We start from the raw sequence: 18209 nt of genomic DNA, 5'->3' as shown, positions 1-18209 counted from the left end.
CATTTGTTGATGACCACTATAGAATGACCTAGTTGTATTTAATGAAAGATAGTTCTTAGCTGTTTAACATCTTTTGTGCCTTCTATTCTTAAATAAAGACTCAGTTTGATATGCCAATCAAGATACTTCATAATGATAATGCTAAGGAGTACATTAGTACCCAATTTAGTACTTGTATGACTAATTCTAGTATGATCCATTAGTCATCTTCTGCCCACAGTCCACAACAAAATGGAGTTGCTGAATGGAAAAATAGACATATTCTCGAAGTCAGTCATTATCTTCTCTAAGGCTCTTTTGTTCTCCCTTCCTCCTCGTATACTTGGTTATGCGTCTTTTGTCCATCAGTTAACTCTAGGAACGGATAAGTAGAATCATTGCGCTATCAAATGTATTTTTCAAGGGTAATCCTATACTCAAAAGGGATATCAATGTTATAGCCCGACTTTACATCAATTCTTTGTCTTTGGTGATGTCACCTTTTTTCAAGCTACACCATACTACTCGGATTCCTTGAAATCTGTTGACCTAGATGAGTCTCTTCCTCTGCTCAAGCCTTCCCGATCCTAATTTATTTCCTTCGTCCAGTCTTTCTACATCTTCATCTAGTTAGTCCTTCTTGCTACTTGGATTGTCCCAATCTACAAGTGTACACACGACGACTCAAAGGAGGAGAGCCTCCTCTAGCTTCCACTTCTACACCTCTAGTTCCCTTATCAAATTATCCTCTTCCCAAAGTGATTAATCCTCCTATCGCTGTTCAAAAAGATAAACGCATTTGTACCCAAGATCTAATCTCTAATTTTGTTTCTTATGATTTCTTGTCACCTTTATACTACTGTTTTGTTAGTATTCTACCTTCTATTGCTCTTCCCAAATCTATTTCTAAAGCCCTGTCCCATTTTGGGTGGAGGAGTGCAATGATAGAAGAGATGCATGCTTTACAGGATAATGATACTTGGGACTTGGTATGTCTTCCTCCTGATAAGTCCATGGTTGGTTGTCGTTGGATGTACACTATGAAGGTTAATCCAGATGGTTCCCTGGCTCGATTGAAGGTCCACCTTGTTGCTAAGGGATATATTCAAGTGTATGGTTTGGACTATTTAGGCACGTTCTCCCCTGTAGCCAAACTTGCCTCAGTACATTTGTTCATCTCCTTAGCCACCACCTATCACTAGCCTCAACACCAGTTACATGTGAAGAATACTTTGCTACATGGTGAACTTTAGGAGGAGGTCTATATGGAGCAACCACCTAGGTTTGTTGCTTAAGGGGAGTCGAGCTTAGTGTGTCGGCTCAAGAAGTCACCATATGGTTTAAAACAATCTCCTAGGGCATGGTTTGGTCACTTCATTGCTTTGGCCTTCAATGGTGTGCGGCAGATCATTCATGATATTGTGATTACTGGTGATGATGATCAAGGTATTCAAATCTTAAAGCATTTCCTACCGACTAAATTTTAGACAAAGGATTTGGGACCATTGAAGTACTTCTTGGGCATAGAAGTATCAAGATCTTGTACCGAAACTGTCTTGTCACAAAAGCAGTATGTTCTTGATCTTTGAGATGAGACTGGACTGTTGGGATCCAAACCTGTCGATACACCTATGAATCCTAACAGTAAGTTAGTGCCAGATATGGGTCATTTGTTGCTCAATTTAGGACGACACCGAAAACTTGTTGGAAAGCTAAATTATCCCACGATCACTCGGCCAGATATATCTTTCACAAGTGTTGTTAATTTCTTGATTCTCCAAGAAAAAGTCATTGGGATGCAATAATTTGCATCTTTAGAAATCAAAGGTGCACCTGGGGAGGTCTCTTATATCAAGATTAAGGTTCACACTCATATTCAAGAATATACCAATGCAGATTGGGTCGGGTCACCTTCCGATAGAAGATCCACAACCAAGAATTACATCCTTGTTGGTGGAAATGTGGTTTCTTGGAGGAATAAGAAACAAACTGAGGTGGCCAAGTCAAGTGCTCACTCAGAGTATAGGACCCTGGTTCACACTACATGTGAACTTAATTGGCTGAAAAACATGCTGAAAGAACTAGGTTTTCCAACTTCTCAGTCAATGGAGCTAATGTGTCATAATCAAGCTGACATTCATATTGCCTCCAACCCAATCTTCCACGAGTAGACAAAACACATTGCCACTTTGATTAGGGACAAACTTGTGCAGAAGCTCATTACCATCACTTATGTGAAGTCTAATTTGCAGCTTGCTGATTTATTTACTAAAGCCTTGGGGGTTGCTCATGTTAAATTCATTTGTAACAAGCTAGGAGCATATGATATATATAGTCCAACATGAGGCGAAGTATTGATGGTTATCTTAGTCATTAGCATTGTTAGTGTCGATTGTTATGTTAACAAGTGAGAGTTAGTAAGGGCATTATGGTCATCGGTATGTACTTGGACATATATTAAAAATAGAGGGAGACCTATCATTGTGATTAGGTCTTCCATTTTACCTAATCATTCAACAGTAACCAATGAATTGAATAAATATATGGCCTAGCAAATATATACATATATATATATACACACATGCATTTGTGTGCATTTCACATGTATACCTTCATAACATTAATGAGAAGGGAGGTTGACGAGTTTGAACTCAAATCCTCTCTCCTCTTTTCTCAAGATAAAAGATTTTCATGTTTTGGATAGTTGTCATTCTTTTCTTGTAAAAACTTCTATTCCTATCCGGTTCCACAACAAATAATCCTTTCCTTTTGAATAAGTTTATTTGGAAGGCCAAGATTCTTTTTTAAGGTTGAGACCTTCTTCAGATGCATGATTTTAAACAAGATAAACACTAATGATTGTTTGCAAAAGAGGAGGCACTAAGGCTCCTCTTTTGTAAGAAGGGTGAAATAGTTGCTTATCACTTTCTGTATTGTCCTTTTACTTGCAATAAATTTCTTTTCAGCACTGGCGAGGAGTATTGGGTATCTCTTGAGTGCTACTGAAGAGATGTTTCCAGCTAGATTTTGGGGTTTTAACAGAAATCAAAATGGTAGGAGATGGTGGGACAGTGCTCTAATGACCATGGTGTGATCATTTGGTTAGAGACGAATTTAAGAATCTTTCAGCCGTCACATTTATTTGCTTCAGGATAGGGTAGTTCTCAATTCCTCTTTTTAGGCATCAACAGCTCGTATTTTTCCAGGAGTTCCATCATATCATATTTAAGAGATATTTGTTATATTAACCTCTACTTTGTGTACTACTTTCTGTGATTATATTTTTTTTTTCTAATAAATTTCATTTATGGGCAAATCTCTGATCCTTTATTTTGTTAATAAATTCTCTCTCTCTTTCTCCAAAGCTGAGTTCCTTCTTCAATTACAAGTCAACAAAAGATCAATAATGGCACATATGCACATGCACATGTGCATCTCCAATTCTGTAGCTTTTCATTTTGAAGTCATAATTATGCATTATTTAATCTTTATAGGCCACAACTGTGTGTGTGTGTGTGTGTGTGTGTTTTAGTGCAACCCAAAGACAACAGAAGAAATTACAAAGATAACACACCTAAAAAATAATGGCAACTTGACAATTTTCAATGCTGCCTTCCAAACTGAAAAACAATGTTTCAAGCTAATTCTCCTTACAGTATTGCCAGAACTATGAACTCCTTCAAATGCATTGCAGTTTGTTTGACTCCACAATAACCAGAAAAACAATAAGAGGGCCGAATTCAAGAATGTTTTTCTATCATTCATAATACCCCTCAGCCCACAATACTCTCAAACCAGAGACTGCCATGCCTCACAGATTCTCATCATGCTCAAAAGACAACTTCACAAATTCCTGGTCCATCTACAATTAGATGGTCTGCACTCCCAACATGACATTCACATATAGTATCTGCTCAGTGCTCACAAGGATAATTTACCTTCCATTCAGGGCTTAGTCAAAATCTTGTTACTAGTTCCCAAACAAAACAAAAAATTCTTGTGGGAGATCTAGTGTTCCAAATGGCCTTCCAAGGGAACGACTTGTCTCCACCAAAGCAGCAATCAGAGTCGATGATTTTGAAGGAGCAACTCACCTCAAAATTATCAGTTCTTGTTTCTTTGCATTTCACCCCATTCACTACCCTGTCTGATAACACTAGACCTGTACAGTCACTATAGAACATCTCAAGCTCCCAATCCAAGGCTCATCTAAATGAAGACACACACAACGTTGTCTGTAAGATAAAGATAAGGGCTCAAAAAAACAGTTTTATTTGTGGCAAGAAGGAATAAGTCACGAAACTGCAATTTCAGAGTGTTCCCGGCCTGCTTCAGCAATCATGTTAGAATAGAACAGAATCCCCACTTCTACCCCGACAACAAAGGAGATGTTATCATGAAAGCACTCCCAATTTCTCCATATGTTCTTCCACAACCCCAATCCATGTGGTTACCTGCCCTCCCTAGTTATCCACACATTTGTATCCCTCCATATTTGTCCCCTGCCACCACCCTCCACAAATCCTTCTCAACCATAAATCTCCATAACCGTTTGCCCAAAAAGACGATGTTAAAACTGACCAAATGCATAATAAGGGTGATTCTCTAATCTCCTTTTGAGAGGCAACTCCTTTTTCCACCCTGACAACCTTTTCTCATATGATCTACGTTTTGCATAGTACCTCCATGAACATAACACAGACGAAAGGAATAAGACTTTAGACAGACCCTTGCCTAAGCCTCCTAATGGAAGAAACCCTTTGGTGTCCAGTTGATAAGAACGGAAAGGTAATGTATGATGGGGAAGTGGGTATTCAGATGGATCATTTTGACCCAATTCAAAGAACCGTGTCAAGGGATTGCTGGGTCCTAAACCCAAATGTGTTCCATTATTAGTAGTGTATTATGTGTGTTTAGTTGCTTGTAGTATACTCATGGGTGTGTTTGTAATATACAAGTGTTTTAGGGGTTTATGTGCAATTTCATGTACCTTTAGGGGTTTGTGTAATTCTTGTAATTTAGGATTTCTTATAAATACAGTGTGAAAAAGCCACATAAGAGTTAGTTTTTTGATGAATTTGAAATGATAAGTGAAAGTACTTTCTTCCTCTCAAGTGTATCTCCTTTCTTCTTCTTACTCTCCCTTCTTCCCTCCCCACCATTGTTCAGTTCATTACCCTTCTCTCTATCTCTTCTAATTTCTCCCTTGGCAGCAATTCCTTACTACTGCTCTGCATCAAAAATTGGTGTAGAAATACACTTTTTAATAGCAAACGAAGAAGCTCATTATAAATTAAGAATAAGCAAGAAGGAGAAAACACATCTCCATAACAAAATCTGGGACAAACCAGATAAAAATACAAAGGAAAGACAAAAAAGAAGGGAAAACAAACAAAAGTCCAGCTCACAATATCAATCCAACAAATATTGCCAATCAAGCAGAAGCTATGTGATGAATATGTCCCAAACCAGCAAAGAAGAGTACATCTTCCCCAAGAAAATACACACATTGCATTCCAGCCAGAGCCACAGCCCCAAAATTACTAAAAAGCAAGCACTTTTCCAGGGTGCTTCCCTGTCATTTCTCCTACCAAAAACGACAAAAGAAACTACCAAAAAATCCTCCACTATCTCTGGACAAACCCAACACTCTCCAACAAAACCAAATATATTATTCCACACCCTCCAGGAAAAATCACATTGCATAAAAAGATGTGATGCAGATTCTGAACAGTTAAAACCACATAAACATCTGGAGAGAGAGCCTTCATTAGTCTCCTAATCTACAAGTTATTAGTATTGATTCTATTACGTGCAGCCAACCGGATAAAAGCCTTGACTTTAAGGGGGACTTTGGCCTTCCAAATAGATCAGTAGAGAGGAAAACAAGAATCAAAATGAGTCAAAAAATAACAAAATGATTTGCAAGAATACACCCCCACAGGATCTAAGGACCATGAAATTCCAAAGAAATTTGACAGTTATTCAACAAAACTAACAAAGAGGATAACTATTTTGCATCCTTACCAGTGAAAATCCCACGAAATCAGAGGACCACACGAATCAACAACAAAATAAGAAATGGTACTGATCTCAAATGAAAGAGATGAGGAAAAGAGGTGGATAAAGCAAAATCCCCCAGCCAAAAGACTCTCCAGAAATGAATATTACAACGCCTACCAACATGAACTTAGTATACGGGAAAAAAAGGGGATAAATCTAAGAGATAGCTTTCATAGAGTTTCTGAAGAACATCTAAAATCCAAATTCGCATTCCATCCATTCTCGTCCAACCCAGACTTGCTTTTAACAACTCTATACCACAGGGAAGAATCCTCCAGGGAGAACGCCAAAATTATTTGTCCAAGAGAGCAATGTTTTTAGGCATCAAATTTCCAGACCCAATCTACCCTCTTGTTTAGACCTACATAAAAAACTCCCAACTCACCAAATGATCCCAAAAATCCCCCATAACCAACCACAGGAAATCTCTCATGATTTCTCAATCTTGCTAGCAACCCTCACTGGAATCTTAAAAATAGAATAATAATAATACAATAGGATACTAGAAAGACAAGTCTGCATTAGAGTAATTCTACCCATAATAGAAAAAGAGCACCCTTCCACCCATCTAAACTCTTAGCCACCCTCTCCATAACCGAATCCCAAAAGCTAACATATCTAGGATAAACCCCCCAGAGGGACCCCTAAATAGGACAATGACCAATCCAACACACTGCAGCCTCCGAAGACATCTCCCTTACACACTAATCCCTCTCTTCTCTGTGTTAATCTTAAGCCCAAAAACCCTCTCAAAAAAATATTGAGAAGACCCAAAATATTCAAAAAAGAAGGCCTATGGTCACCTAAAAAGAAGATAGTGTCGTCAACAAACTGAAGGTGAGAAACCATCACCCCCTCTCTCCTCACATCCAAACCTTTATCCACTACCCTACCAACCAACCTACTCAAAACTTCAGCTACTAGTATAGAAATGCATTTTCATATCCAACTTCACCATCTCCACCCGATAATAATTCATAGATGGACCCACCAAAAGCCAATGAGTCAGAAATCCTTACTGCATGTAACATCATAGCCCCATTCTTCTTCAGAAAAAAGCCACAAAGGTGTCATTGAGGAATTAACAAAGTCCCCTTTCTCATAAAAATCATCAAAAACCATGAGGAAATCTTCCTTTAGTAGCCCCCAATTCTTCTCATGAAAGACCACAGTCAACCCATCAAGACCAGCATTATGTCCCAATTACACACCTTCCAAACCTCCAAAACCTCTTCTTCATTGAACAGTCGGTCTAACCAGCTCACTAAACCTACCCTAATTTCAACATTCCATGCTTTCAACCAAATAGATAAACCTCACCAATCCCATATAAAGCTCCTTAAGCAAGTTGCACATAGCCTCTTTCACCTCTTTTCTTCCTCAAAAACCATTTCGTGGACAAAATTAGATTTGCTGTGTAAGATTGCTGCTTGCGAAAAAGCTTCATTTTTTTATCCCCTTAATTCAGCCAAAGAAACAGGGACTTTTGTCTCCAAGAAATTTCGTCCATCCTAATTAAACTGAACAGCTATTTTTTAACCCCAAAAAACACAAAAAAAAAAAAAAAAATCTCTCCATAACCTAAAAGATATCCTGTCCTCTGCCTCTTGGCTGTTCAACACATTGATTTCCACGAGAAGGTCATCTTTCCTAGCATTCAAGTCCCCAAAAACCTCCCCTTTCCATTTCTTAATTTCAGATTTTAGGCTCTTTAGATTTGTGCACACCACAAAGCTGGCATAATCCTCCACAAACATTTCTTCCCACTGCTTCTCTATTAAGTCTTTAAAACCCTCCACCTTAAGCCAGATATATTTTAAAAGAAAAAAACAAAAAAGATGGGGCCTCTCCTCATGCTCCCAACATCTAAAAGGATGGTGATGCACTAGCCTAGAAAGGAGTTTCTGAACAACATTTGGAGAACACTCCTCCCACCTGATCGAGACCAAGAACTTATCGATTCTAGTCTTCTAGATCAGGATCTCCTCAGATTAGGCCAAGTGAACTGCCCATCTGACAACAGTAAATCAATCAAAGAGATGTCATTAGCGAAATGTATGAATTGCCTCAATTCTGCAGTCTCTTCTTTCCCTACTTCTCTCATTAGGGTAAAAACTATGTTAAAATCCTCTACCAATACCCATGATAGTTCCAATCTTTCCTTCACCAAAAGAATTTCGCACCCCAATAAATCGCTCTCATATTCTTTTTTTTTTTTTTTGGTCATGTAGATGCAACAAAGTCCACAACATGTATTGCTACAAGCATGTTCCATTTGTTTGAAGGAAACTCAAAAAAGTCAATTCATTTTCAATGATGGTAATATGGCTCGTTAAACCTGTAATCCATTCTAACCCACACAAAAGCTTTTCCTCCTCCTTACAAGAATTCTAAAAAGAGCAAAAAATATAAACAGGAATAGTAGAAAGAGCTGCACGGATGAGAATAATGCTTCATATGGACAAATAAGCCCTCATCCAGGCCTCCAACCTACTCTCCACTCACTCCATCACCAGAACCTAAAATGTAAAGGAATCAGGATTACCTCCAAGGAAGACCCAAATAAGTCAATGGTGCAACCAGCAATAACACCAAAACCTCCTAACTCACCCCTCCCCGTATTACCTATCACCCCACTCTAAGCATGTTGATCTTCGATCCTAAATTTTTTTTTTTCAAGAACTTCAACTTAAATGTTTTTTGAAATATCACAATACTATCTTCGAAAGAGAGAGGAGGACATTGTCAGCTAACTAAAATTGGACACAACAATCACTGCCTTCCCTACCTTAAGACCCCAAATCACATCAAACCCTTGATCATGGCCAATCATCCTACTTAACTCATGAACTACTGACATGAATAAAAATGTTCTCCAGTTTGACCTATTTCTAGGTTTAAACACTTGACTGTAGCGAGCATCTTGTAAGTCCATTTTCAAGCCCTTCTTAAAGATTCCAACCATGCTGCTCCTGTCTTCTATAAATATCTATAGCTTTGACTTTGAAACTATTGCTCAGCTAATATGCTGTTCATAAGAAATTCAACACTAGCAAGAAGATGTTGAAACTGAATATTAACAGTTTTATATGTAAAGTGAAAGCAAACTGATCAATCAAATCTTCATCCATAGCTTAATGGCTTACTAAACTGCAAAAGCTTTTCCATGTAGCTAAAGTAGAACTTCCTTGGCCAAAAATCTCTTCAATCTTCACCATCATTTGTGGATCATGGACCAGAAAAAACAAAATGATTACTGATAAGGATAAGGCTAGTTTAAATATGATAAAGGAAAAGGTTCATAAGCATCACTGCAGGCTTCACTAACAATGACTAAAAAAAAATTCCCCCTCCTAAATATGGATCCGGCCTCCCTTCAACACTAACAAGTTCAACGCTGGCTGTGGTTATGTGAAAAATGATTTGGTTATGAAACAATAGAGACAAAGGGTGATGGGCAGAAACTCACTGAGGATGTTTCGGGAAGTATCATCAACTATGTTTCATCAAAGCTTTGATGCCCTTAGAGAAAAGATATTGTGCCACAATGTGTATGAATGTTTTGGATATCTCTCCATCAATGAACAAAATATTAACCAAAAAACAACCTCTCACCCTCTTAGCGTGGGTATCTCTTTTCTATCGGATCAGTTTACCGAGTGTATCACTCAATACTCAATTGCCCACTAAAACCCCTAACCTCCCTTCGGCCTTTAGAGCTCAAATATTTACAACTCTTAATTGTTCTCCTTTATCAGACAGCTTGTTCGTAGCATCTTTTTTCTTATAACAATAATTTTAATTGGAAATTCTTGATAATTTTTCTTAATATTAAAGGGAAAAAATCTTTAAATCCCTGATGAGAAGGCCCAAGACATTCCCTCTTCAAGCATGGTACAATATATTGTATGTTGTGTCAAGGACCCAATGAGAATACTAAGAGCCTTTTTTCTACATTGTCAGGTGGCTACTCAACTTTGGAACACATTGTTGTCTTGTTCTAGTGAAGCATGGGTGGTTCCTAAGAATGTGGGTGATTTCTTGTCTGCAAGATCCTTGGGTTCAAGCAAAAGAAGCCAAGGGAGGTGGACTTGTGCCATACATGCCATTCTTTGGACTCTTTGACTCAAGCTCTTCACCTTTGATGCGGGACAGAGTTATCTTTGTTGCTTCTATTTTGGCAATTTCTTTTTGGATTTTTTTGGGGATTTTTCCCAGACCAATATTCAAAGGGATTGGAGACAGCCTTATTGTAATTATTCTGTCTTATTCATGGAAGATGTGCTGTCTTCCACATATTGTACGTAGGTTCAGTTTCATTTAATAGATTTTCTTTTACTAATAAAAACAGGGCCTTCACTTTCATGTTTTGCTCTATTAAATGGATTTTCCTTCATTATAATAATAAAAAAAATATTAACATGGCCTGAACACTGAGCCCAGGTCAAACAGGTGATTCAATTGATCAAGCTAGTGATATCAACACAATGATCATTAATATGTATAATTCTAATATAAATATTTTTATTAAGAGTGTACACACAGACTAAATAGTTTCTTACTTTAATTATAATGTGAACCCATATTCAATTAATGTTTTTATAATATATTACTAATTTAATCAAAATTTTGCTTACTTATTGAAATTTATTATATTTTAATCAATATTATATATTTTTATTATTTATTTAAATATTACTTAGCTACCATTGTGAGCTAATGTTAATTCAAACAAAATTTTGTTATCGATAATATTATCGGCATATGAGTTGTGGATTTTTGCAGAAATGCGTTAAATACATTCATTGATATGTATGGCAAAAAGACACAACTCATATGCCAATAATATTATCGATAAAAAAAAAAAAATTTAATTAACATTAGGCCACAAGTACAACAAAGTAATATTTGATTTTATAGGAAATATAAACAGCATATATGATTTGGTTTTTCATACACAGTTAGTACATCTCAAAATGTAGCTGGCGGCTCCAAACAGTGCACCAGGTTCTAGCCTCTCCAACTCCTCATTTTGGTCAAAACAAAGTTTCTAAGTTCCTAAGTTAAACCAAGCAAGCATCGGCTTAGGACAAGTTAATCCACTTCATAACAATCGATTCCATAAAAACCAAATTACAAGCATGACTTAGCCCAGCCAAGCTATCAGACTCCTAACCCAGACTGGCTAGCTGAGCTGGAGTTCGAAAACCATGAACATAACACCAATGTCCCCAGAACTTCTTAGTCAATATCGTAGCTTTCACAAACAATACAGTCCATCACATGTCTGCAGCATTACCTCTTGTGAGCTTGCACAATGTCGTGTTTCAAAAATTGATTGTTCTATTTAAATTGAGCATACAGCCAGATTCTTCTTGTTCATGGATTTTGTAGAGGCCATTTTGCAGGTTTAACATTGTTTTCTGTTAATTTGAGTGTTTTCTTCACCAGCCACCAGCCTACAATTATGTACACATGAAACTGGCTTTACCCTGTTAAGCAATTTTATATCATAACTAGATCATGTGGAGAAATTTTACATCATCACTAGGTGATGTATCCACATGAACTGTTCTTGCAGCCAAGTCCACATCAAACCAGACCAATCCAGCATGCATACACATCACCATACTTCCACGCCCAACAACCCTACCCAGCCCACATAAGTATGAGCACATTTTTCAATGATGTACAGCAGATGTACTTAAATTTTGGAACCAACAATTGAAAATAAAGCTCTAGTAATTCACTAGATGAATCTAATTAGAGATAATCAATCAAATATGATATGGCGAAACAAAACAGGAAAAGAAAATCAATGTAACTGATAAACATTCATATATAATGCATAGAGTAAGTTGTTACTGAATTGGACGGTTAGCAGGACAGGTGCCATTAACTCCTTGGGAAACTCCTGAACCTTCTCAGTTGCACGTTTCTCTGACACCAAAGCCTCTTCGAAAGTCAAGTTAATTTTCCCGGTAACTTTGCATGTCCAAACCCTTTGACGATACAAATTTATCCGGTTCAAATACTCACTAAGTAATCTGCATTAAGCAACACAAAAAACACAACAAACGGCAAAGGTACTATTTGGATGTTTGAGAAATGCAAAAAAAGAAAATAAAATTTTAAAAAAACAAAAAAAAAAAAAAAAAACTAAACTAAACTTCGATTTTGATAATTTAAATCCCAAGGAAAACCTGGGTCCTACACAATGCCTGAGCTCTGTTGAGATTTTCAATTTCTACAAAAGCAAAACAACAGCATAGAGAAGACTCTAAGCTGCAAATTTTCTTTTCCTTGGTTTTCTCGGGAACCAAACAGAGGCTAGCATGTTATTCAAAGGCAGTCATAGATAATCCGATTCAAAGAAGGATACTTATAATCGCGAAATATCTCCTTGGTGAAACGAACTTGATAGACGAGCTCACTGGGCTTCAAATCCTCCGGTGGTTCCAAAAGGGCAAAAGGCTTTCTCTTCAACAGAGGCATTTCTCAATTTCTCGGAATCCAACGCACCACGAAATCCGGGAGTTTCCGCTACAAGAACTGTTGTCTTAAAAACCCAAATAAAATAAGCATAATGCAGCAAGACAAACCCTAGAAAAACAGAAACCAGAAACCCTAGAAACCTCGTGCTTTGAGGAAACAAAAAGAAAACTATAAATAAAAGAAAAAGAAACATGAACCAAATAGATGTGTTCCGGAACTGTTGGAGCACAAAGAGACGACAATGAAACTCAATGAACGATCAATTGCATTACGAATAAGAATTTAGAGAATATAGAAGATTGAAATGGCGGGCAATAGAACGAGAGTGCCATTCCCGCCACAACTGGGATCCATGCGAAGTGAACAAAACAGAAGCAGTGATGCATGTATCCCAGAAAATAAGGGAAGAGAAAGAGAAAATGGGAGAGAGAAAGGGATCTTACTGGGACTTTTCCTGGGAAAATGTGGCGAAGGAAGACAGGACGAGGGAGGAGCGAGAGATAGAGAGAGAAGGAAGAGAGCGGCTTTGATTTGTAATTTTGAAGCGAAGAAGACTCTTTTCGCGTTCTCTCTATTTGTATGCTGGCTGTCTCCAGTCCGTTGTTCTAGGAGGGAAATTTATTTATTTATGGTTTGGACATTTATTTTCATATATTTACACTGGAACCCCACTTTTTGTCTTCTAATCTTTTAATAGCCCTAGGTTTTCACATTTTGCAATATTTGTAGTATGATCTACATGAATGCTCCTTTTACCCCATTAAGAGTTTGCTAATACTAATCTTGAATGAAATGAAAATTTGAATAAATAAGATGATACGATCGAGTGAAATTCATTTTTCCTGATTTCATTATATTATGACATACCAAACATATAGTAACTAATAAAGGAAACTCCATTACAAGTAGATGTTGAAGTAAAATATCATATTGTTGTCGTCAATTATTATAGAAGAGCATTCAACTTTTACATTTCAATTATTTTAGTAATTCAATTTATTCATTTACAACTTGTCATAGTCATTTGCTTTACTTTCCTAATGATAATAAAGCAAAAATTGTTTCTTAAAAACTACTTTATGTTAATTTAAGTTCTTGACTATGGATTTTAATAAAAATAGAACAAAATCACACACAAGGCATGTAACACCCCAAACCCAAAACTAGGGTCTGGAGTGTTATACAAAATATATATCCAATATTTGATATCATTATCTCAATCATGCAGCAGAAATAATAATAATAATAATTCCTCAAAATACACCGGAGTTTCTACATCTATATACATTTCAAAAACATAACCCAACATCCAGTATTCACAAATATTTACAACTTTGAAAATGTAAATATATTACAACCCCAAAAAAAATTATAACCAAAGTTTATACCCTTACTCTTTTCAAAAATGTTACACCAGCCTCGAGCTTACTATGCTTGATCCCGCGAATGTCCTTAAAAAGATAAAATTTCATATCGGGTGAGACACATCTCAGTAAATAAGAATAGATTAACACTAGTATGTGGCTATCATGAGGTTTGTGTACAAATATATATATATAATCATCATTTATAAACATATCACAATTATGAAAACATTCTCTATCCCTACTCGCATACATGCAGTGCATTTTAGTAAAACAAGAGTTCTTAAGGATTAGGGTGATTACCCATCCATACAAGTAGCACCCCTCTATTCTGATACTTTATGCAACTCATAGCTACAACTGAAGCATATCAGGGCACTCACCTTACTCAGAAAACTCTCGGGTGGATAATTTATCTCGTCCTCACACACATTCAAACAAAAGTTTACTGGCAGAAGTTCCAGAAATTAGGGAAGATTACCTGCCCATACAAGTAACTTCTCTCTGCCCTAATACGTTAGGCAGCTTAATATGGCTACATCTAACACCTATTTGGACACTCGCCTTTCTCTGCAAGCTCTCGGGCGGAGAGTATACTTCACCCGAAATAAATATGATACTATAATATGCAATTCATTCTTACTTACTTTGTATCTGCTATCTTTATAATATACATCTTTTCATGTTCTCAATTGTTTATATTACATAGTTCACTTTCATAGTTCACATTACGTGAATCTCATGTATAGTCCACATTGCGTGGATCTCGTGTAAAGTCCACATTACGTGGATCTCATGTAAAGTCCACCTTGCCTAGATCTCATATAAAGTCCACCTTCCGTGGATCTCATGTAAAGTCCACCTTACGTAGATCTCATGTCATATACTTCTTCTGTAACAGTTCACATTACGTGAATCTCATGTCATATACATTCTTTGTAACAGTTCACTTCACGTGAATCTCATGTCATATACATTCTTTGTAACAGTTCACTTCACGTGAATCTCATGTCATATTTAACAATACATATGCAATACATATTCTTATCCCATTTCAGTATTCCCAACATCTCATAAATATACATATCATAATTCATCACAGTATTTACATTTTACTCATGTCACACCATTTAGAAAGTATGTGTAATCGTATCATTTAAAATAACAAAAGCCAACTCATGTTCATCATTCAGTTTACTAAAAATACACATTTAATATTCTTCACACCTATCCAAAAAATTTATTACCTTCCATATACCATTTTCACAAATAATATCTACACAGCCCTAAGCTCAAAATCATAGTTCAAACGGTTGGCATTTCTTTTAAAATTCCCCCGATAATCATATACATTTATATACTCATATATTTTCCATTTAAACAAGTAAATCCATAAAAACTACTAGCTTAATCTATTCCCTTTACCTAGTTTCTTGAATTACGCCTGCAGAATCCCAAAAATGATACCTGCAACACTCACCCGAACTCTGAATTAAAAACTTTAGTTTAATCAGATAAACCACAAATAACTTATTATTTCAACACTTTCTCAACCTATAAACCTCAAATAAACATTTAAAACCCCAAAAAATAAGAATCTTAACCCTTACCTCAACTTTGTAGCGTTTCCTGAAAAACCCAATTTAGAAATATATTCCACTAGATGTGTAGAGAATCTCCCCTAGAACACCGTAGCGGTCTTCGTTTGTTGATTCGGGCTAAATTCGAGCCGAATTTGAAGAGAGAAGGCAGAGCAAACGTTTTAGAGAGAGAAAAAACGGAGGAAAAATTATTTCTTCCCAAGGAAGCTTCAACCCTTTTATACACGGTGTTTCCACGTGGCTTCATCGACGAGAAGACAAGATTCATCGACAAACCACATAATGGAATTCATCGACGAGAAGATACATTCATCGATGAAACTTAAAATCTGAAATTAACTCACTCAGGATCTCTTCGTCGACAAGGGACTGAACTTCATCGATGATCCTTAGAAGAACACTTATCGACGAAGACGAGATTCATCAACGAGGTCCACCGTTCTTTCTTTCAAAATTTTTCCTTTTCCCCTTACTATTTATTTATGCACTCTATTTATTATCTTTCCTAATCATTTTAATAGTTATAATTTTTCTGGTCTTTACAAGGCATGCCTATAATAACCCGAAGTCGGGAACTAAAATAAAATAAATATAAAAGAAATAAATAAAGGGAAATAAAAAGAAAATTGGATTTTGGACGATTTAGGAGAAAACCGGCGACGGTTTAGGGGAAAATTGGGGACGATTTTTTGAATTTACCGCGGGGTAGTAACTGGGTAAATGGTAAATTTGGGGTGGTTAAAGAGAAAATCGGCAACGATTTTCTAGAAGCCTGGGGAAACCGGCGACGGTTTTCTGCACAAAGAGGGTTATAAGAAAGTCTTGCGAGCATTTTTCAAAGGAAACTAAATTTCCTTTTCTTTATTCTCTGAAACCCTACGTCTCCCCTCTCCATTTTCTTCGATTCTCACTCCACTAAGGCTTTCAAGCTTGTATTAGGATGGCACCGTTTGAAGCATTATATGGTCAAAGGTGTCGGTCTCCTTTGTACTGAGATGAAGTCGATGAACAGCAAGTATTGGGTCCCGAACTCGTACAGTAGGCTTTTGAGAAGGTTAGTTTGATAAGGGATAGAATAAAATCAACTTAGAGTCAGCGGAAGAGTTACATGGTTGTTTGCCGTCAGGAATTGGAATTTGAGGTGGGGGGTAAGATATCCTGAGGATGAGGTGGTACAGGATCAGAAGAAGAGGTCAATGCCCTCTGGCTCTCAAACTGGTTCTCGTCAGGGACAGTGGAAGAAGAGGAACTAGGGTTCGAGTAATTGCTAGAGTACGAAATTGTAGGGTCCACAGGGGAATCAATCTCACATGCGTTGTACTAAGTGCAACAGATGGCATGATGGAGAATGCCAGCCGTTTGGGGGCAACTATTACCGCTGTGGCAAATCGGGCCACAGGATTCGGGACTGTCGCACGTAGATGAACGAAACGCCTACACCGAGTCAGAATCAGGGAAAGGATCAGGTACTTCAAGGAAACTTTCAGGGAAACACAACAAGAGTGTAGTCGCTTACTCCAGCCGATGCAGAGCATGCTAGAAACATGGTGACAAGTACCATGTTACTACTTTCAAATAAAGTTCTTGTCTTATTCGATTCAGAAGCAACCCACTCCTTTATATCTGCAAACTTTGTGAAATTGTGTGGGGTTGAAACCCAAGTGATGGATGAGAGGTTTTTTGTAGCTACACCGTCTGGGAGTGTGGTGATGTGTAGGAAGATGTTAGGGAACTGCCCAGTGGTAATTCAGGGAAGATCGCTACAGGTGAATCTGGTAGTATACGATATGTTCAGGTTTGATGTTATACTGGGGATGGATTGGTTATCCTCCAGTTTTGCTGTGATTGACTGTCGTAGGGAAGTAGTGGTGTTCATATCTCCTGGGAAAATGGAGTATGAGTTCGTAAGATCATGTGTGCGTTGGACGCCACAGGTTCTATTGGCAATACAAGCAAGAAGGTTGCTCTTAAACAAGTGTCAAGGGTACCTAGCTTGTGTGAAGGAACCACCTCGGGATGATCTGAAGCTTGAAAATATCAGAGTGGTTAATGAATTTTCAGATGTATTCTCAGAAGACTTACTTGGTTTACCTCCTTATCTTGAGGTGGAGTTCGCTATTAAATTGCTGCCATGCAAGACACCTATTTCTAAAGCTCCATACCAGATGACTCCAACTGAAGTTAAAGAGTTGAAGGAGTAGTTATAGGAACTACTAGATAAAGGCTTTATCAGACCTAGTGTTTTTCTATGGGAACTCCAGTATCGTTCGTGAAGAAGAAGGAAAGGTCAATGAGAATGTGCATTGATTACCATGAGATCAACAAGGTAATAGTGAAGAACCGATACCCGTTGCCTCATATAGATGATCTGTTTGACCAACTGCAGGGAACGCGGGTCTTCTCGAAGATTGATTTACGGTCAGGGTATCATCAGGTGAAAGTTAAGACCGAGGATGTTGCGAAGACTGCTTTCTGAACCAGATATGGTCACTACAAGTTTCTGGTTATGCCTTTGGGTTGACTAACACTCCGGTGGTATTTATGGACCTAATGAACAGGGTTTTCCATGAATACCTAGACAAGTTTTTAGTGGTATTCATTGATGATATTCTGATATACTCTAGGAGTTCGGAAGAGTATGAAAACCATCTGAGGTTAGTGCTTCAGGTACTGCAGGAAAGGAAGTTGTACGCTAAATTGAAGAAAT

The 18209-nt window shown here is 37.3% G+C and overlaps 1 protein-coding gene across 16 annotated transcripts in view; it reads right to left on the bottom strand.

Moving 5' to 3' along the window:
* LOC131160480 (uncharacterized) overlaps positions 1-13087 on the bottom strand; it is a 31322-nt gene extending 18235 nt beyond the window's left edge. For 3 of the 16 annotated variants that reach the window (XM_058116200.1, XM_058116203.1, XM_058116207.1), the window contains exons 1-2: positions 12425-13067; positions 11908-12089 (exon numbers count right to left, since the gene is read on the bottom strand). In XM_058116200.1, the coding sequence (XP_057972183.1) occupies positions 11908-12089; positions 12425-12537 (295 nt within the window). In that variant the 5' untranslated portion in view covers positions 12538-13067. Of the gene's footprint in view, positions 1-11907; positions 12090-12424 lie in introns of all 16 variants that reach the window. The other 13 variants (XM_058116206.1, XM_058116212.1, XM_058116211.1 and 10 more) reach the window with 10 other exon arrangements.
* Positions 13088-18209: the final 5122 nt, after the last annotated feature.

This window comes from Malania oleifera, chromosome 7 (genome assembly GCF_029873635.1).
Source record: "Malania oleifera isolate guangnan ecotype guangnan chromosome 7, ASM2987363v1, whole genome shotgun sequence".
In the NCBI taxonomy this organism is placed as follows: Eukaryota; Viridiplantae; Streptophyta; class Magnoliopsida; order Santalales; family Ximeniaceae; genus Malania; species Malania oleifera.
The sequence above is the reverse complement of the archived record's forward strand: the minus strand, read 5'-3'. Positions and strand labels throughout refer to the sequence as shown.